Genomic DNA, 21,360 nt, shown 5'->3' with positions numbered 1-21,360 from the left:
CTCTACTCTTCACTACACTGTGCACTAGATTATTATAAGGCATTTCATTGTGCTTGCTCCTCATTATTTAGAAAAAAAACAAAAATAAAGTTGTTAACAAATGTCAAATAATATGAAGGGAGAAATTGTTTACCTCAGTTATGGTGCAAATCGTTCCTCAGTTAAGGTCAGATTGATTGATGCTGACCTCTGTTGCGTGTGTGTGTGTGTGTGTGTGTGTGTGTGTGTGTGTGTGTGTGTGTGTGTGTGTGTGTGTGTGTGTGTGTGTGTGTGTGTGTGTGTGTGTGTGTGTGTGTGTGTGTGTGTGTGTGTGTGTGTGTGTGTGTGTGTGTGTAGACCTGATCCACTGTACCAATGAGATGAACGTGAGCGTTCCCCAGCTGGCCGACACGCTGTTCGAGAGGACGGCCAACAGCAGCTGGGTGGTGGTGTTCAAAGCCCTCATCACCACACACCACCTAATGATGTATGGCAATGAGGTGAGTCCAGCTCGCACCCATCACACACACACACTCACTCACTCACTCACTCACTTACTCACTTACTCACTCACTCACTCACACACACACACACAGACACACAGACTTACACACACACAAATACTCACTCATTCACACACTCACTCATTCACACCTACTCGTACACGCAGAAGCTCTTGTCTCTCTCTGATTTATACCCGCTTCTCTCTCACACTTTTATGCGCTCTCTCGTGACACACACACTCACGCGCACACACACACACACACACACACACACAAACTCATGTCTTTCTCCATTATGCAGATACACAGCCTTCTCTTTCTCTCTCAGCACACACTGCCTAATGATGAATGAAAATGAGGTGAAGCTTTCGCTCTCACATTTTTCTGAGACACTCACACACACAGATTCAAGCCTTCATTATGAGGATACACGTCTCTCTGTCTGTTATAACAACTTCCTCCTTGCTCACTCATTTATTCACATACGCCACACACACACACACACACACACACACTTCTTTGAAGTATTTTTTTTTTCAACTTAGGCCTACTTCATATTTAACTATATTGTATGGTATGAACAATTACTAATTCCTTTTCAAAAAGCATTTGTATGTTCACAAACATGTGTCCACATGCACACACACACACACACACACATGTTCAGGAAAGCTATATTTTAGACATTGCACATAGCATAGCACATACTAATCTGCTTGTCCCGTTGACTATACCTTTGCCCTTAGATTGGCCTCGTTTTGCATTGGCTCTGCAAAGTATCATTTGTTACACAGTGACGCCAGCCAGAACTGCGACCGGGGCCTGTCAGAGTTTGCTAGTCTGGGTTCCAAACTGGCCTCACTGATGTCCGTTTGGAAAGGCTTGTGGTTAGCGGGCGGCCGGGCACTCACTCCGTAAACAGCCCAGCGGAGGTCTCCTGCCATGTCTGTGCCCTGTGTGCCAGTCTCACCTGGTAGGACCACTGTGATGTAAAGCGTCATGAGTCATGCTGCTGCCGGACGTTGGCTCTTAGGGCTCTTACAGAGTCAACGCATCGCTACGCATACGCGCCCCGCAAGGCTACGCATCGCCGCGCTTCGGCCGCCATTATGCGTCGATGCGTAGCAAAATGTGTCATCCCAGTTTTTGATACGCGACGCACTGACGCATGCAATACTATGCGTTGTCGGTGGGGGCGACACTGCAAGTATTGTACATTATGTCAAGTGTATGTTATATTTACAGAAGAAGGTTTGAATACAATGGCCAGAGAAGAGGAAAAAATATGCAAGCTTATCTTTCTTTTACGGTCTATGGAGCTCCACATTGTAGGTTAAATGCTATTCATTGTATTCATTGTATAACATGATTGTCACTTGGAGGAGACTTGTAGATAACTGCTAACGTGCTAGCATCGTCACGTCAGAAAACCATGGGGCTGTGCACATGTAAGTGTACATTTATTCACCATATACGTATTAATAAAGTTGAAGTGGCTCTGCAATGTAGGCTATATTTCCGTTTATTTACAGTACCATGTTCCTTACATGACATGACCCAGTGTCCTTGTAACATGCAGTCAATCTAGCACAGCGAATCACACTCACCTCCCGTCTAGTTTGTCACACTTTTTATACGTGTCTCCATGTCATACTGGAGTCTTTTTGAGAATTCTAAATTAAATATGATCCGTGGCTCTCCAAAAGAGCCTCTTGGGATGTAACTTACAGACAGCTTGAATATCACTCAGAATGTCAGTCACCAGTGACTGCTACCCCCTGTTGTGTGAGCGATGTATTGCATTTCACTTATCGGCCGCGTTGCTTGCGTCCACCGTGTAAACTATGAAAGGGAGCAAGCACGTCGCTCGCGTCGCTAACGTTGCTTGCTCGCGTTGCTCGCGTTGACTCTGTAAGAGCCCTTATTCTTCTTCGTCTCGGGTGCAGCCGCGTGGGGGCTTGATGCTGATTAGGAATGGGCTTTGGATACTCTCTGACATTTCAAATTGATCCATTTTAATGGGAAGCCTAGTGGGAGGCTTGAGCAATATAACACACAAACACACACAGATGCACAGAGAGAGGGAGAGACACACACGCACATGTGCACATAGAGACACACACACACACACACACACACACACACACACACACACACACAGTGTTTTGGTTGCACAATCTTCCCTCAATCCCCATCAAACAAAACCTATTTACATAAAACAACAGCAAGCAAAAGTCATCAGTCCAGACAATGTTTTTCTCATCAATCCAGACAGTGTCCCTCCTCCCCCCTCGCAACGCTTCTGTTCTCCCTCCCTCATTGTATTTCAGCTGCAGTATCCTTTAGTTTTCTCTCTTTTTTTTGTTTTGTTGTTTTTTTTTTTTTGTCTTTTCCCTCGCCCTGAGAGGAAGAGAGCCACTTCAGGTCATCAGCTGCCATACTCAATTTGTGTCAGGCTACGGCAGGTGGGGAATTCTACCGGCCCTCTTTAGGCCCCACAGTGTCAGTTGTGCTTACAGCAGACGGTCTTTGGCTTCACACCGTTCCTCCATGCTTCTATTGGATTTTGTGTGTGTGTGTGTGTGTGTGTGTGTGTGTGTGTGTGTGTGTGTGTGTGTGTGTGTGTGTGTGTGTGTGTGTGTGTGTGTGTGTGTGTGTGTGTGTGTGTGTGTGTGTGTGTGTGTGTGTGTGTGTGTGTGTGTGTGTGTGTGTGTGTGTGTGTGTGTGTGTGTGTGTGTGTGTGTGTGTGTGTGTGTGTGTGTGTGTGTGTGCGCGTGCGCGTGCGCGTGCGCGTGCGTGCGCTTCTACTGATGAGGCTTTGTTTTTTTTTTTTCCTTCCCTAAGCCTTTTTTTTTTCTTGTTTCCTGATGAAGGCTGTCTTCTGGAACGTCGGTCAATAAATGTTTTAAAGAGAAAGGAGTGTGTGGCGTTAGTTTATGTTTATATCATCGTAACCAGCATCTCTGCTTGAGTGTGTTTTCTGTCAGTTCCTTTTTATATAGTTTTATATTTGTCTAACTCCCAACCTGCTGCTTGACAGGGACCAAAACCTCTGTGGCAGCACATACAGTACACTCACTTCAGACTAAGTACAGTGCGATTGGTGAGCCCTGATGCATCTCCTCTGCTGTCGGTTGACGTCTGCATGCTGCGTTTGAAGGCTTTGTCTGCCTTCAAGTGTAGGCAGCCTGTGAAGAGTAGCTATATGTGCTGCGGATCTCAGTGCAGCTGTCAAGGCATGAAAAAGGATTTAACCCAGCTCATCCTCGTCACCTGTGGAGACTGAACTGAATTTCACCTGCTCTGATTGAAAAGTAATCACAGGACTTCTCTCCATGTACCTGGGAGCAGTGTCTTATTTTGTAAATGCATCTTGCAGTGTTTGGTGTGCAGATAGTTGCACGAACGTGACACACCAGCCCCTCCAGTCTCCACATTAATTTTGACCCTGTTCTGTGCCGATAAAGCGTCTGTATCAAGTTTCAGCATCTTATCTGCAGGCGCACATCTGAAAGCTCACCTATCGGCGTGAACCGGTGAAGATGGATCGATCCATCCACCCCTCACTGTCGTACCAGAGCCATGTGGAGCCACACAGCACACTTACATTGTATTTGATACAGCCGCCACGAGGGCTGTCACCTTAAATTCAAGGATACAAGGAAGTTTATTGTCCCATGCATATAGTTACTGGAAGTAAGAAATGCAGTGAAATTATGTCTGGTGTGAGCCTATTTGGGGGGGGGGGGGGCGTAAAAAGTGCAGTAGAAGAGGGGTTTAGTAGATTAAGGCCTAGTCCACACGTACCAAACCGATCTTTTTTTCCTCCGTCTTCCCTGGAACCGTATCAAGAATATTTGCGTCCAAACGGATCCATCTCAACACGACTCAACACGTTACTTCATACCCCAGGCCTATAGGTGGCACTGTTTCTTTACAGAAATTGACCAAAACTTGCGCTTTACAAACCGACAGAATAGGCTACGACGAAATGGCTAGTGCAAGGAAACCAGAATTGTTTGTGTGGACTGATGGTGAACGGTCAACTGTAGTCAACTGTAAAACTAATAAACTTTATTTTACGGTTTGTGAAGGGTGCAGTCCCATCCTTTATTTGGCCAACGCAGGTAGGCCTACTAATCACCTTTACTTTCTTTGGTTGTAGGATAGTCCGTGATTCACATTAGTTTTGGCTATCACCTAGGGGTGTAACGGTACACAGAAGTCACGGTTCGGTTCATACCTCGGTTCGGACATCACGGTTCGGTACGAGTTCGGTACAATGGAGGGAAAAGCAAAACAAAAATGCAGAAAGCATTTTTTTTTTTATTGTGCATGTATCAGGCTGTACCACCTAGTGTCATACAGTCTCTTCCCTGAGCTATCTGCAACAGCCTGAAGTGTATAAGATGTAGGCTAAACTGTACAATAAGTACCCAGACTCCATCTGTAACTTGTAAACAAAATAAGACAATCAGCTATAAAACTGAAAATAGGCCTACAGCATCTCTTATTTCTGAAAGTGCAAATTACATAGAAAAATGATTTTTAAAAATCCACTTAAGCAAGACCTTCAACATCTGTGTTTAGTTGTATATGGAAGGGTCTACAATTTGCCTCAATATTTTTCATTGTGTGTAAAGTAATAATCTAGCCTACTAACTGTGAAAATATCACACTATTTTGCCTTTTTTTTTTTAAACGAAATTGCTCCTTTCATTTCATAAACAGACTACAACTAGAAGTCACGTGACTTTGTCCTTTGACGTTAACTCACGTTTGTTTATTAGCCTGGTTAGCGTTGTCACTTTATTTTACTGTCTATGCACGTAACACTACCAGCTCCTCGTGTGAGAAGTTACAAGTTACCCCAACATAAAGGTAATTACCACGCGATTTACATAGCTTTCTGTCATTACGAAATCATTTAATTTAAGCCATAGGTTTTGGCCCTATTTGTATGTGTATCCAAAGGCTGCTGAAGCGCAGGGGAAATTTCTTTCCCCTCGTTTCAGTGATTGGTAGCCTACATCATCGGGGTGATGGCTTCGAATATGTGTAGCATTTTTTCCACTCACATACCCAACAACTGCGGAACAACGCCGACACACAGTTTCATCTTATCCACCACTCTCGCTCGCCTGTACTAACGTTACTGTAACTGAAGTTCTCAAACTTGCGATCTTAAAGAGACCAGCGGATCCTCTAACTCTTGTGGGTCTAACCTTATTGCTGCTAATGACTGACGGACTCGACTGACGACCTGACAAAAAAAAACATAGGCGCCAATCAGAGCTTCAGAGCTAAGGCGAGGCTACAGATTAGCGTTAGGTGTCGCTAAAGAACTCCCGTAACTCTCGCTACTTAACAGTAATTGCGCATGACATTAATTAATCCGCACACAAGTTTTATGTATTTTTATACCGTGTATTCTCCGTGTAAATTCATGCACCGAACCGTGACGCCCGTACCGTTTCGGTTCAATACGAATACATGAACCGTTACACCCCTACTATCACCACAATTAGGCTACTAAACGCAAGGCTTACCCAAGTTCTAGGCTATTCTGTCGCCACATTTATAATATTACTATAAAACCTTCGGTAGTAAGTAAGTCAATACTTTTGCCTGCATCAAATCGCGCATTCGCATTCAGTGTGCTACCATCGGCTTAACGTGAGTTCTAAGCGTCTTTGTAGGCCTATGCTTATATCTGATTTCACTCGACTGTGAATGCATGTATGTTGTAAGACATGTAAAATAAATGAATGACACTAGCACTACGCACAAATTAATGTAGCCTAAACTTACACCGCACTTTCCTAATAACTTAAGTTCTCTCGCGTCACTGACAGTAGCTAGAATGCATAAAAAAACACCGGGAAAAACAGTCCACCAAGTCATAAGCTATCGGCGCTGCGCAGCACCAGTTGTGATATTTATCTTACGGAGTGTAATCGTAGGTAATGTCATGTATGAAAACTGGTATTGTTAGGCAATACTATAAGTGCAAGTCCAGGGCAGCTGAGGTGAGGGGGGGGGGGCAGAAAGGCTAGGCAATCAAGGACATGGGTAGATAGATGGAGGAGAAATCAAAAATAATAAATAAAAAGTTCTATGGAGATGTGCAAAAGTTGGAGAAAGTCAGATATGTGTGTGTTTTGACGTGTGATGAAATAAGAAAATAAATAAAAGGTCTGTAGCATAGGGAGAGGGATGTGAATGTGGTAAAAGTCATGTAGGTGTGTGTGTGTGTGTGTGTGTGTGGGGGGGGGGGGTGGTCATGAGTGCTGAGGAGTGAATGAGTGCAAATTCAGTATAGTGTGAATTCAGAGTTGGGAAATGTTTGAGAGTGCTGAGGAGTGAATGTGTGCAAAGTCAGTATAGTGTGAGTTCAGAGTTCGGATGGCCTGGGGATAAAAACTTCTCCTGAGTCTCTCAGTTCTGGCTTTGTGACTACATAGGCGTCTTCTTGATTTCAGCGGTAGGAATAATCCATTGTTAGGATGAGAAGAGTCCTTCAGAATGGGCTCTTAGGAGTACTCTTCTGGAATAGATATCTTGTAGAGCAGGGAGTTGAGTTCTTATAGTACGTTCAGCTGAGCGCACTACTCTCTGCAGAGTACTACAATCTCTAACTGTGGAGTTCCCATACCAGGTGATGATGCAGTTAGAACACTCTCAACCACTGAAGTGTAGAAGGCCTTCATGATGGATGTAGAAACTTTGAATTTCCTTAGCTGACGAAGGAAGTAGAGTCGTTGTCTGGACTTCTTCAGAACATATTGAGTGTTAACAGTCCATGTTAAGTCTTCAGTAATGTGGACACCAAGTTATTTAAAACTTGTGACTCTCTCTACAGGTTGCCCGCTGATCATTAGTGGGGTGTAACTGTAGTTCTGCTGCTTCCTTCTGTAATCCACTACCATTTCCTTGGTTTTATTGATATTCAGTGTCAAGCTGTTAGATTGACACCACTGTGCCACCTCATCAACCTGATCCAAGTAGAGCTGTTCATTGTTGTTACTAATCAGGCCCAAGATCACTGTGTCATCTGCAAACTTGATGATGGAGGTATGACTACTGTTGGCTTTGCAGTCATGTGTGTAGATGTTGTACAGCAGTGGACTCAAAACACAGCCTTGGGGAGCACCAGTGCTGATGGTTAATGAGTCAGATGTCAGACCCCCCACTCTAACCACTTGTGAACGGTTGGTGAGGAAGTCAAATATCCAGTGACACAGGGTGGTGTTCAGTCCTAAGGCCTTCATCTTTGTGACCAAGGTGAGAGGTACTATCGTGTTGAATGTGAACTAAAGTCAATGAACAGCATCCTCACATCATTCCCATTCCCCTCCTCCAGGTGAGTTAAGGTGGTGTGCATGAGGTTTAGGATGGCATCCTCTGTAGACCTGTTGGCTCTGTAAGCAAATTGGAGGGGGTCGAAGGAGGCAGGGAGCGATGAGCAGATTTTTTTTCCACAAGCTTCTCAAAACACTTCATCACTGTAGACGTCAGGGCTACTGGGCGGTAGTCATTCAGACATGATTGAAGACTTTTGTTTTTCGGTACTGGAACAATAACAGACTGCTTGAGGCAAGTAGGAACTGTCTCTTGATCCAATGATGTGTTAAAGATATAAGTGAACACAGGAGCTAACTGAGCAGCGCAGGATTTCAAAACCTGTTAGAAATTTCATCCGGTCCAGCAGCTTTTCTACAATTAACCCTCCTAAAGGCATTGCTCACATCGACCTCAGAGACACAGAAAGGTGCATCCTCATTTGCTTCACATGCTGCAGCTAGTGCAAGATAGTCTGTGTTTTTCATGTCAAAGCGAGCATAAAAAGCATTAAGTTCATCAGGGAGGGCTTGACTCACATTCATCATAGGAGGGGACTTTCTTTCAAAGCCAGTGATGGTTCGGAGTCCTTTCCACACTCGTGCTGGATCACCCTCCAAGAAATCAGCTTCAACTTTGTCTCTATAGCGCCGCTTAGCATCTTTAATAGCTCTACGTAAATTATAAGATGCTGCTTTGTAATCCGTCATATCCCCTGAAATAAGCCCAGCATTATAAGTCATGGTGCGTGTCTTTAATGCCGTTCTCACTTCTCTATCCACCCATGGCTTCTGGTTAGGGAAGCTTCGGATCTTTACAGTTGGGATGATGGAATCAGTTAGCATATTGATGTAACTCAATGATACTTCCGTAAACTCATTTATGTCAGCAGAGTTCGTCTTGAACATCTCCCAGTCAACGTTGCTAAGGGCGTCCTGTAGCCTGGCTTCTGATTGGTCAGTCCAGCGCTTGACCTCCTTCGTCACTGGGGGGTCCGTCTGACTTCTCTGTTTGTACATAGGCAGTAGGAAAACAGCGGCATGATCTGATTTTCCGAAAGCTGGTAGAGACTTAGCTTTGTAACTGTTCTTGAACTGTGTGTAGCAGTGATCCAGTGTGTTGTCACCACGTGTAGGGAAGTGAATGTGTTGAATAAATTCAGGCATGGACCGGTTCAGATGTACTTGATTGAAATCACCGGCCACAATAAGCGCAGCTTCAGGGTGCGTGTGTTGTTGTCTATTTAACACTTCTTGCAATTCTGAAACCGCAGCATCTGTGTTGGCTTGTGGAGGAATGTAGACAGCGTTGAATATTACCGAAGTAAACTCACTGGGCAGGTAGAAGGGTCGACAGACGATCGCTAGATGTTCTAGATGAGGCGAGCAGGACTTTGAGAGAACGGTGACATTTCTAGGATCACACCACTTGCTGTTCGTCATGATGCAAACACCGCCACCTTTCAATTTTCCAGATTCCTCAGTCCTGTCAGAGCGAGCAGCAGAGAAAAACTCCACCGGAGTGATGGCACAGTCCGGTACAAGTTCAGTTAGCCATGTCTCAGTAAAGCATAGAATGTTACAGTCCCTGATGTCTCTCTGAAACTGTATCCTCGCTCTTAGTTCATCCATCTTGTTCACATTCAAATATCGAAATTAAATTTGAATATGAAATGATATTGAAATTTGAATATCGAAACTAAATTTGAATTTGCCAACCAATCCGAGTTTCAAAAACCAACAGAGGAATTATAATAAAAAAATAAATACATAAGAGTTTGTATGAATATAAAAATAGCTCATAAATAAAAGTAAAAAAAATATATATTAAGTCTGGTAAGAATTACAAAAGATTTAATGTCCCAGTTTGGTCAGGAACCAGAAATAAAGTCTGAATCATAGACCTGGTTGGTAGCGTTGCAGAATGGAGGGAAGCAACAACAAACCCGATCAACCAGAAAGAGAAGTTAGAACCTCAAACAATCTGAGCAGTTTAATATGGAAGCACTGTTGTTTGAACTGTAAATCAAACCAATGAAGGACAAAGTTAATGTAAATTCAGACTACATTTCTGTTTCAAATATCGAACAGGATTTGTTTTTCTTTTAATTATTAGTGAGTGACATCTGCATGTGGTACAACGTGGGATTACACATTGGTTTGCATGCTAACTTCAGTGGATATCTCGATGACCTACAGCTTAGGCGTTTTTGACATTACATCAGTGCTGTTGTTTTTTCTGTTGCTATTTCTCTCTAATTTTTGGATGTGTTAAACTAGCAAGGAACCACTGGAGATATGGCAAGCGATTTTATCATTTACCCGCTAAGTTTGACTATCTGGAATTAACATTGTAGATATCAACAACGTCTTTCTGACTAGTCGCAATTACATTTTGGATAGTTGGAATTGTCATTCAAGATATCTGTAACGTAATTGTGACTAGTCGAAACGTCAGATAGAGATATCTGTAATTTAGTTTTGACTAGGCAAAACTGAATTTCAGATATCTGTCCTCACGTCATTGAAAACAACATTCAACTCGTCACACATCTTAAATGGCAATTGCAGATATCTTTAATTCAGTTTTGACTAGGCAGAATGAAAGGTGAAGATATCTCAAACGTCATTATGACTAGTGCAAATTATTGTGCTAGACGTTGCTCTTTAGTTCCGTAGCAGAGCCCGTCTAGATTTCTAGGCTAGCCCATCTACTTAGACATTGTCAGCTAATTTCCCCTCCCCAACATAATCGAAGAAAAAGTGGGCTTATTTCCTTATTTCTATGAATGGAAGAAGAATAAGCAGGCTGTAATGTCGTAGCCTACATTAATTAGTAGGCCTAGGCTACTAAATTCACCAGCACCAGCTACAGGAAATTCCATTCATAATGGTGTTGGCTGTAATCGAAAAAATCAAAGCAACATTGAATCATCAATTCTTGCTGCCAGCTCCTGTCTTGCATAGGCTGCAGCATTAAAAAGACGATTAAAAACTCCTTCGCCCTCTGGCTGCTCTGACATGGTGCTAATTACAAAGTTAACAGTTAACAGGTGCTATGTGATTTGATGATTTGAACAACAACACGCTCTTCTCCCGCCTAAAGTGGGATGCGGGCCTAATTTGCATAGCAATACAGATATCTCTAACGTCATTTCGCCTAGTCAAAACTCTAATTCAAGATATCTATAATTACATTTTGACTAGGCAGAATGAAAGTTATAGATATCTCCAATTTCAGATATCTCTAATCAAAACTCATTCAAGATATCTATATAACTTGATAATAGATATCTACAATCAAATTATGACTATCCCTAACTCCAGTTTGAGATATCTACAACGTCATTTTGACTAGTCAAAATTCCATTTACAGATATCTACAATGTCATTTCGCCTAGTCAAAACTTAATTCAAGATATCTGAAAAGGAACATGTAGATATCTTGAATTGAAGTGAATTAAAGATATCTTCAACTGGAGTTATGACTAGTCAGAATCAAATTGTAGATATCTCTAACTGGAATTACAGATATCTACAATTCAATTGCAGATATCCGTAATTCACATAGTGGATATCTGCAACTGAATTGTAGATATCCGTAATGATAAACCCCATAGAAATGAATGGCAAATGTGGCGTCATTTGTCCTAGGAAGAATGTCTTTGTGGATATCTGAAATGATGATTATGGATAGGAAGAATTCAGTTACGGATATCTAAAATGTTCGTTTTGACTAGGCAAAACTGAATTACAGATATCTGCAATACATATCCAGTCTAGCGGAAAAATGTTAAAATCGCTTGCCATACTGGAGACGTGTCTCCCAGGGTTTGCGCGTGGTCGTCTTGGAGACGGTTAGAGGTCGTCTGCTGTGCCGGCGGCAGTATGGCGAGTCGAGAGCCGGGAGCAACCTCCCGAGGAGTCGGCCGACAGCAGCAGCAGAGCTGGAGTCGGGAGCCAGCTGGAGCACAGGCTGATAAAGTGCTGATCAGAAGGACATGCTGCTTGTCCACCTTTGCCTCTCTCTCTGTGTGTGTGTGTGTGTGTGTGTGTGTGTGTGTGTGTGTGTGTGTGTGTGTGTGTGTGTGTGTGTGTGTGTGTGTGTGTGTGTGTGTGTGTGTGTGTGTGTGTGTGTGTGTGTGTGTGTGTGTGTGTGTGTGTGTGTGTGTGTGTGTGTGTGTGTGTGAGAGATGACAACAGGGAGGTGAGTGGGTATTGCAGAGAAATCGTGTATATAATCCAGAGAGAGAGGATCAAAGAGTGTGTGTGTGTGTGGAGATGGCTGGCAAGGGAGTGTGTATGAGCAGTCTGTCTGTGTGTGTGTGTGAGAGTCAGGCAGATGCAGGAGGATGAGTAGTCATGGTAGTGTGTGAGTGGAGAGTGAGTGGATAAGTGATTGTGTTTGTTTTCGTGTTTGAAACACAATCGTGTGTGTGTGTGTGTGTGTGTGTATATCTGTGCAAGTTCGTTGGAAAGCAAAGTCAGTTGCTGGGTGAGTCACACCTACTGATGTCCCAGATACTGAGTGCAGCACTTGCTCTAGTGACGCCACTGGGATTGCGTGTCGTCAAAGAGCAAGAGAAGAGGGAGGGAGCGAGGGAGTAAGAGAGCGAAGCGGAGAGCGGGAGGGAGGGAGGGAGGGAGTAAGGGAGAGTGGGAGGGAGGGATGCAGAAATGCTGACAGTGGGAAGACAGAAGGCTTTGCATAACTTTGAGGATCTGAGCGTGCCGGATGACAGGGCGAAGGGGCGGAATTTTAATCTGGGGGTCAGGATGTCTACTCCGTTGGCCCATAATGGGGTCACGATCTCGACAAATCAGTTTAAACTTGTACTAGCACCCCCCCCCCCCCCAACACACACACACACACAGTATCTCCTCCTTCCCTCTTTTTTCCTCTTGTTTCCTTTCTTTTGCTCTTTTTTCTCTTTACTTGTCTGTCTCCATCTCCCTCCCCATCTCTGTCACTTTCTCACTCTTTCCCTCTCTCTCTCTCTCTCTCACTCTTTCCCTCTCTCTCTCACACTCTTTCCCTCTCTCTCTCTCTCACTCTTTCCCTCTCTCTCTCACACTCTTTCCCTCTCTCTCTCTCTCACTCTTTCCCTCTCTCTCTCTCTCACTCTTTCCCTCTCTCTCTCTCTCTCTCTCTCTGTCTCTTTTTTTCTCTCCCCCCTCTCCATTCTTGCTGGAGGGCTTCTCAGCAGAGAGGCTGCAACTGACCGAGCCCATAGTGTACATGACTAACTGCTAACCACTGGGCTAGAAAGACCAGCTAGTCAAACATGACTGGATGCATTGATGTGTGTGTGTGTGTGTGTGTGTGTGGATTTCCTGTGAGGGCATTAACTCTCCGGCTCAAAGCAGTGTCACCACACACACCACATTTTCTCTCTCTTTGAGACTACTGCTGTAGAGGCTGCCTAGACTCCTTCTCAGCCATGTGTTAATTGATGCCCAAGAAGATGGTGGCAGCTAGTAAAGATTCCAACCCATGCTTTATTGTCAAGCCATAAAAGCTTTGGGGTCTTCTTCTCTTTCTGCGGTGTTCAGACACAAGTACTTGTGATAATGTAATCTTGGAAAGAAGTAGTAAATGACTACACACTCTGATGTGGTAAACGTAGCTATCTTCCCAGTAGATGCATGTGTAAATTCATAGGTTAATGTCCGAGTCGGTCGTTCAAAAAAGTAATTGTGTACACATTCCTGGATATTAAATTGAGCCTAGAACTGATGCATATCAGGGTACTTTAAAGACTGTCAGCCAGAGAGTGCAAAAATGAAGGAGTTATCTATGTGAAACTACCATCTTATTCAAATAATTCCTGATTGTGACATTGTTATTGTCTTTTTTTTACATATCACACTGTACATTGAACTTAAAATGTTTTAGTATAAAATAGTCGTAATTAAATATTATTAGGCAATTGTTATGACTAGGGAATTCTTGCTGATCACGGGCCTAGCTCTAATATTGTTCTGAGGCTACAGCATTGAAGCACCAAATGCACTCTTCTCCACCGTGTAAAAAGAAACCATTTCTTCCGTTAGAGTTATAGGATCAGAAGACCTCCGTCTTCCACTGTAGCCTAAGGCTTGTGTTTCGTGCGTTTGGCTAAAGCCCTAGACAGCAGCAGAGTGGTAATTGGGATTCATTGTTTGTAAAAGTTGTTTTCTGCGTCCTGCCTCCAATAGCCTGAACTGTGCGATTGCAGCCTCTTACTTTCGTAACACCCCTCCCTGGCGATATCATCGCCCTTTGCATTGTTTTAATGTACACATTGGCAAATGGCAATTAAGGGGACATCGCCCAACCCTAAGACGTAATATAAGATGGCGTGTAGCCAGATCATTTGATTTGATTGATTTGACGCATTCTTTGTTATGGAAATTGTTTTTATTTATGATGCAAAAATTGGACTGGGTGTGTAAGTGGAACCTTCTGATATGAAGCGTGTGCGTGTGTGTGTGTGTGTGTGTGTGAGAGAGACAAGTAAATAGCCCCCCCCCACTGATAGATGTTTCTAATGAGTCCCATCCCAGTACTGCAGACAAAACACACACAGACTCTTTACACACACTAGGACATTTATACACACTAGGGCAGATACACACACACACACACACACACACACACACACACACACACACACACACACACACACACACACACACACACCTCCACCCTTTGACTGGTGTCTCACCTACACGGTGAGGAGGAAGAGGAAGTATTTAAAAAGGATGTGAAGGTGTACGAGCGTGAGATTTATAGTGTCTGTTGCAATGACCAACACGCCAGGCCTGCTGAGGGAGGATTTTCTTTAGATTTGCTTTTTTGCTTTTACACAGCAGCAGCTTCAGAGAGTAAGCCCCTCAAACTATTCAGACCAGTTATCGACTCTAAAAAACCAACAGCCTGTGGCTACAGATGGGGGAGTTCTCTCCCACTGCGTGTATAAGTGTGTGTGTGTGTGTGTGTGTGTGTGTGTGTGTGTGTGTGTATCTCGCCAGAGAAAAAGAGAGTGAGTGTGTGTGTGTGTGTTTTCCTGCTGCTGCATTGGACTGTCGCAGCTGTACGGTTGACTGCAGGCTGTCACATTCACCTTGTAATGTGCTCCCAGAATTGCCTAGTGGCTGCCTCACTTGAGTGATGTGTGTACGCAGAGGTAATGATTAGTTAGGAAGGAAACATTATGTCTCTCAGTCTCTCTCTCTCTCTTTCTTTTCTTCCTCTCACATCCCCCACTGTCACTAGCTCGATCACTCGCTCCCACCCTCGCAGGCCTTTTTCTCTCCCTCCCTCTCTCTCTCTTTTTCTCTGCCAGGCCTGAAACGATGAAATCCTCCCCCTCCTCTAGAAAGCGAAACAAATGGCCGTAGAGTCCAGTGATCGATAGCTGTGTTTGAAGAGGAGGAGAAAGAGGGGGAATTGCTGTGTGCTTTACGCTGAGTGACTCACACCTAGCCCTTGCTACGGCTGCTCCCACCACTCACAGGAACGACCTGGGATGCTTGCGCCAAAACAGACATCACACACACACAAAGTCTCTCCCCTCTCACTCGCAGAATGGCGAAAAGTGTTCATGACAAACATGCACAGGCAACACAAATGTACACGTTCACTCTCACAAAAATACACAAACAGTCATATAACGAAACTCAAACAGGAATACACGCGCACGCGCACACACACACACACACACACACACACACACACACACACACACACACACACACACACACACACACACACACAGACAGACACAGGCAGCTTTGAAAAAACAGCCACACATTCTCAAGTATAGAAACCACACACTCATACAAAAGCATAGGGTGGTCCTTATATGGGGTAAAACATTTTTTTTTTGGAAATGTTCAACTCTCACCCCCTAAATGTGTTAGGATATCAATAAAAACACACTGGGCAAATTTTTGAATTGTTCCTACAATATCTAGAGGTAGCTCAAGGCCTTTGAATATTTCCAGAATCGCAAATTTTTACAGAAATTGTACCTTTTAAGAACACACAACAAAATAAAATGCAATATTATTTGTTGGTCAGACTATAATAAGGTGAATAGCAATAATAAACAATGTTAATTAAATCAATAGCCTAATGAAATAAACAATGAAAATGAGGGGGGGGGGAGCAATAATAAACAATAATGTCCATTCAATCAATAATATAAAAACAATAACATGGTAAGACTACATTAAAGAGAATATCAGTAGTAAACAACAATGTCAAATTAATCAATAGCCTAATGGAAATAAAACAATATTTTACAAACCATAACGCATAAGAAGCGCTTAATGCCCTAAGTGCCTAATATGCCTTTAGACCCGTCTTAAATGACCCAAAACTATCACAGGAACGGAGAGCACTGGGCAAATCATTCCACCAACATGGAACCACTGAGGAAAAGAGTCTTGAATTTGACCTAGCATTTATGACTGGTCGACACAACAGACGCTCATCAGAAGACCGCAGTGTGCGGTTGGGGATGTATATCTTGATCATTGAATTAAAATAACAAGGAGCAAATCCAGGCAGTGTCCAAGGCCAAAGGCCAAAGTGAGAGACTTAAATTGTATCATCATATTGTACAGTTGTACACCCAGGACGTCCTTTTTCTCTTTGGGCCAGAAGAAAATCTCTATCTTCTGGATTCTTGAGAAGAATGAGTGCATCTTGATGTGCGATATCAAACAGGTCTCCCAACTGGTCTACGAAGGCCTCTACATTGCACTGCTGAGTCTCAGAAGTTATCTTGGTGTTTTCCTTCTGCCACTTGTCGTGAAGTGTTTCCAGTTGTTTTATGGCATGATGTTGGGGATGAACAGGAATCCTAGCCTTTTCCTAGAATACCAAGACTTCTTTGATCACCGCTGTTGCACTTTCATTAAGTTTTTTTTTCAATGTTTTATGGTGATATTACAACAAACATAAAACCTGCTTCTTGGAGGGTAACTTTGTTCCAGTTATTTCAGTCTCTTCTGATCCAAGTAACCATATAGCGAATTTGCTTTGTGTTGCTTCAGCCATTGTCTCAGTGTATATTAGTGTTGCACGGTGTATCGATACTAAAAAGGTATCACGATGCCTTCACGCAAAAAACGATACGATTTCCGACGTTTTTAGAATCGATACTTTATTAAAATTAACGTTCTGTGTCTGCGTGAGCTGCTGCTCTCACTGCTCCTTGCACGCATCTAGGCAAGTGGGCGTGTCAAGCAGGCAGCTCTGAGTGAGTGAGTGCGCAGCCAACGTCAATATACAGTAGTTCTTTGCCGACCGTCCTCGGCCTTGTAGATAAAACAACAGGTGAAGTGAAATCTGCAACTATTTCGGATACATCGCGAATAGTGAAGGCAAGCCATCAGGTACACAGAGGCCCGTTTGTGAAATATGTTTCAAAGTCATTTAAAAGCAGTAGGCTACGCATGGAACTTGGCTAAACACCTCGCAGACATATCCCAACATTTTTGTTCAAAGAACGACAGGTTAACAAATATGCTATAGAAAACACGACTACATGGTTAGTGCCAAGTTCTTCTTCTGTTTTAGTCTAGCCTAAGTGAAACGAGTATGGTTCTCTGGGATAAAGCGAACCTTCCTTCATCAATGAATTTTGACGAGACATAATGAGCTGTAATCATTTTGACATAACGAGCTGTAATCATAGGGTGCTAACGTGATGAAAGCGCAATGTTCACGCCAGAATAACATTAATCTATTTCATGTTCGGTCAGTACTACTGGTAATATTTGTCATGGCATGTAGACTGCAATTTGATCAATAAGTATTGCCCAGATGTAGGATAGGCTACCCGAAATGCACTAATTATAGCCCACAGCATATAATACCACCAAAGCGTGTTGAGTCCTAATAATAATAGCGGGTTATTGTTACGTGGTAGCAAATCATGTTATCAAAAAATAGACGTAGGCTAATGTAGGAATGCACAAAGACATATTGCAACAGGTAATGGTGTAGGCCTATCTGATGAAGACCTGAGTGGTTGGAACGTCGTACTTGTACACTGGGCGCAAAGAAGACTATCCTTACATTTTTCCCTTATCTGTCAAAGAAATCCCATGAACACGGGAAGGCCTTTACTGTACATCAGATGGCCTAAAGATTAGGCCCCTCTGCATAGCATTCAGTGATTTGCATGCAGTAATTTCAACACTGACCTTGATCTAGCCTAGTTTGGCTATTTAAAGCTACTTTATTGGCAATACACAACACAATGTAAGGAACTATAACAAAAAATAAAGGACTTAATCACACAAAGTAGGCCTACTATTTTACTGACTATAAAAATAATAATTATGTAAGAAGTTTAGAACCCAGAATTAACCTGCACACTACAAAAGTGCACCGAATTCAACACAAATGACTCAATACACTTGGAGGAGGTATGAGTCCTTTCTTTTCCAGATATCTTAGGATTTTGCCATAGTATCGTTTCAGTATCGAGCATCGTAATATTTATGGCAGGTATCGTATCGAAGTCATAATTTTGGTATCGTGACAACACTAGTCATTGTCACTAGTCACGCATTGATGCTTTGAAAGACATATCACAACTAAAACAGGAGTTGCTATGAATTGCTCACAACAGCATATTTATTGGGAAATACCGGAATCAGCAGATGAAATCAGCATTGCAAATTTGCATGGACATTATGGAATTCCCATTTTAATGTGGTCACCAATAATCAATACACATTGTCATTGACTGCATGGTCAAATAAGTCCATTGCTGCCATAAGCATATATTATTAAACAATTATACATGCTAGCACAATGTATCACATAATACGCAAAAAATCCTAAATATGCATACTGCACAGTATGTGTTAAACTTCAAAGGTCTTGAACAACCTCTGAATATTGATCAATATTGATAACATTTTTCCCAATTATTTTTTTTTATTTATTCAAACATATTGGTGGGGTGAGAGCATGAACTTTCAAAAGTTGAAAAATAAGGACCACCCTAACACACACACACATAAACATTGTGTATTGTGTCGCAATCTCTCTCTGACTGTCTTACCCGCGCCCATCTTGTTTGTGCCAGGCTCCCCTTGTCCCTTCTCTGCAGAGGCGGGCTGACGGGGGACATTTGAGGACGTGGGCTAACTGGCATCCTCATTTGGTCCTTGGCTTCTTTTGTTCTCAGTTGTGAGATGCTCATTCTCTCTGCTGTATGGGGCCGATTTGTCTCTGACGTAAGGGATTGTTTCTCTCTCTGTCTGTGCCAATAATCGTTGTTTATTTTTTTATGATGCTGTGTCCTTTGAGTAACTGGTGGGATTTTGGTCGCAGTAAAGAGTAGCTTTCGTCCTGAAAGGTCTAATCATGGGCACTGTCTTGTGTATGTCATCATACACAATATGTTCTCAGATGCATGCATGCACACACTCACTCTCCTCTACACACACACGCTCATACATACATACACACACACACACACACACACACACACACACACACACACACACACACACACACACACACACACAGCATATATAGGGCAACTAGCCTGAGCTTTCACATGACTGGAGAATAGGATCTCACCCGACAGCCCAGTGTAAGAGAGAGGTTCATCAATAATAGATGAGGTTTTACTTTGTCACTACTGGGGTTTATTCTCACATTAATAATTTGCTGGGCAGAAGCTTCAGGATGAGGGGCTTATCTCGCTCTCCCTCTCCATCCCCTTTCTCTCTCTCTCTCTCTCACCCACCCTCTCTCTCTCTCTCTCCCACATGAGCTTCTTTACTCTCTAGAAATGACTGTCTGTTTGCAGTCTGCTGCAGTTTAATTCTCTTCTCTGCGGCCTTATAACATGTGGATATTTAGCTTGCACGGGAACGAATGAAGCTATTTAAGTTTTCCCCCGAGGCGCATTTGAACCCCCTCCGACCTTCACCACCACTCAGTCCAGCGTTTCATTTACATGACTTATTTGAGGCGGCCCACCACTATATTAACACTGACCACCACGCAATGATTTTCCATGTTGTACTATTTAAATTGGATGGAATTTGTTCATTGTAGACCTATGTGCACCTTTGCACAGCCTCTCCTTGTCTCTCAACAAACCTACATGCACGTTTAAAGAAAACATTAACAATCCTGCAATTGTTGGCATAAAAGTCGACTGGCGAAATCGGTGCTTAAATCTGCATCCATCACCACACTGCGCTAATTTGTTACAAAACTGTTGCATTCAAGTTAATTCTGCAAACCTACCACCACAAATAGAATTGAATTCTGTGGGAAACACTGCAGTCTTGAGTGCTTTTGTCCTTCATCCTTCATCCTGCCGTTTGCTGCTGTGGCGTGGTCTACTTCCTTGATGAGGGATCTCGAGGGCCTGTAGACACTATATGTACCATTGATCCCTCTTCATCTTCATCTCTTTGATATCCGTATCTCTGTGTTGAACCACTGAGCAACTAGCAGTGCACAGTTAACAAGGTCCTAGACAGGTGTCCTCTCTGTTCTCTAATTTGAGAACGTTTCATGTCCTTGAGGGCTCCTTTAGATGAAAGTGTCAATGTGAATTCTGCTTCACAATGTTGCTTTGGGCACCCTCATCAAAGTAGTGTTGAGACCTTATTTGTCATTTTTCAGTGAGTACATTAATTATCCATGATCAATTTGATGTCCTTCATTATTATTATGTGTGTTTGACTGGCTAAATTGGTTGAGATAAATCTGCAAAAGCACCGCGGAGAAAAAGCGCCATGCAAAATCAGTCCATTTAGGCTAGGCTACCATTTAGTTACTAGCATAACTCTGCAGCGTATGATATTTTCCAAGAAAGAAAAAAAAAAACATACGTGTTTAAAAAGCTTAGCAATCAGAGAAGTGACCCAGTTGTGTGTGTGTGTGTGTGTGTGTGTGTGTGTGAGAAGCCTCTGTGCATGTGTGCACTGCTGCAGAGGCGGTGGTGGTGGTGGTCAGGAAGGAGGGCCAAGGCTCAGCTTCTCCCCCATCAGCAGTTTGGGGCGGCCAGGCAGGGGAAGGATGCTGAGTGGCTTAACATGGGGGCCAGGAATGTCAGGCCCCATGCTGTAAGCCCTTGTCACATGACTCCCCCTACCACCATCACCACCTCTCCCTCTATGCCCCTCTCTTTCTTTTTGCTCTCTCCCTTTCTCTCTCTCTCTCTTCTCCCACCCCACACACACACACACACACTCTGTCCTTCTTTTTCCTTTCTCCCTATGCCTTTGTCTCTGCCTGTCTCTCTCTCTCGGTCTCTCTCTCTCTCGCTCGCGCTCCCCCCCCCCCCCTCTCTCTCTCTGTCTCTCCCTCTAAGCGAAGGAGAGGTCACAGTGCAAAGTGCAGTTTCCTGAAAAGAGGGCCCTTGTCGCTTCAGAAATGTGCAGCGTTAGCCGTCCTTAAGCGCTCAGACGGGGATTGATGTGGTGCGAGTGTGGACACACCTGACCTCTCTGATACGTGCCAGGCCACATCCTCAAGAGTTGAACGTGACCAGAAGAAATAGTAA

At 43.3% G+C, this 21,360-nt stretch overlaps 1 protein-coding gene across 11 annotated transcripts in view; it reads left to right on the top strand.

The window, feature by feature from the left end:
• Nucleotides 1-21,360, top strand: part of LOC143127264 (phosphatidylinositol-binding clathrin assembly protein) — a 94,083-nt gene that overhangs the window by 17,218 nt on the left and 55,505 nt on the right. For all 11 annotated transcript variants that reach the window (XM_076288649.1, XM_076288642.1, XM_076288641.1 and 8 more), the window contains exon 2: nt 337-479. In XM_076288649.1, coding sequence (XP_076144764.1) covers nt 337-479 — 143 coding nt within the window. The remainder of the gene's footprint in view (nt 1-336; nt 480-21,360) is intronic.

This window comes from Alosa pseudoharengus, unplaced genomic scaffold (assembly GCF_046254945.1).
Source record: "Alosa pseudoharengus isolate Yale_2024_CS ecotype anadromous, Long Island Sound unplaced genomic scaffold, YU_APseudo_1.1 YU_APseudo_1.1_scf_17, whole genome shotgun sequence".
NCBI lineage: Eukaryota > Metazoa > Chordata > Actinopteri > Clupeiformes > Clupeidae > Alosa > Alosa pseudoharengus.
Note: the sequence above shows the minus strand (reverse complement) of the source record. Positions and strands in the feature narration are given on the sequence as shown.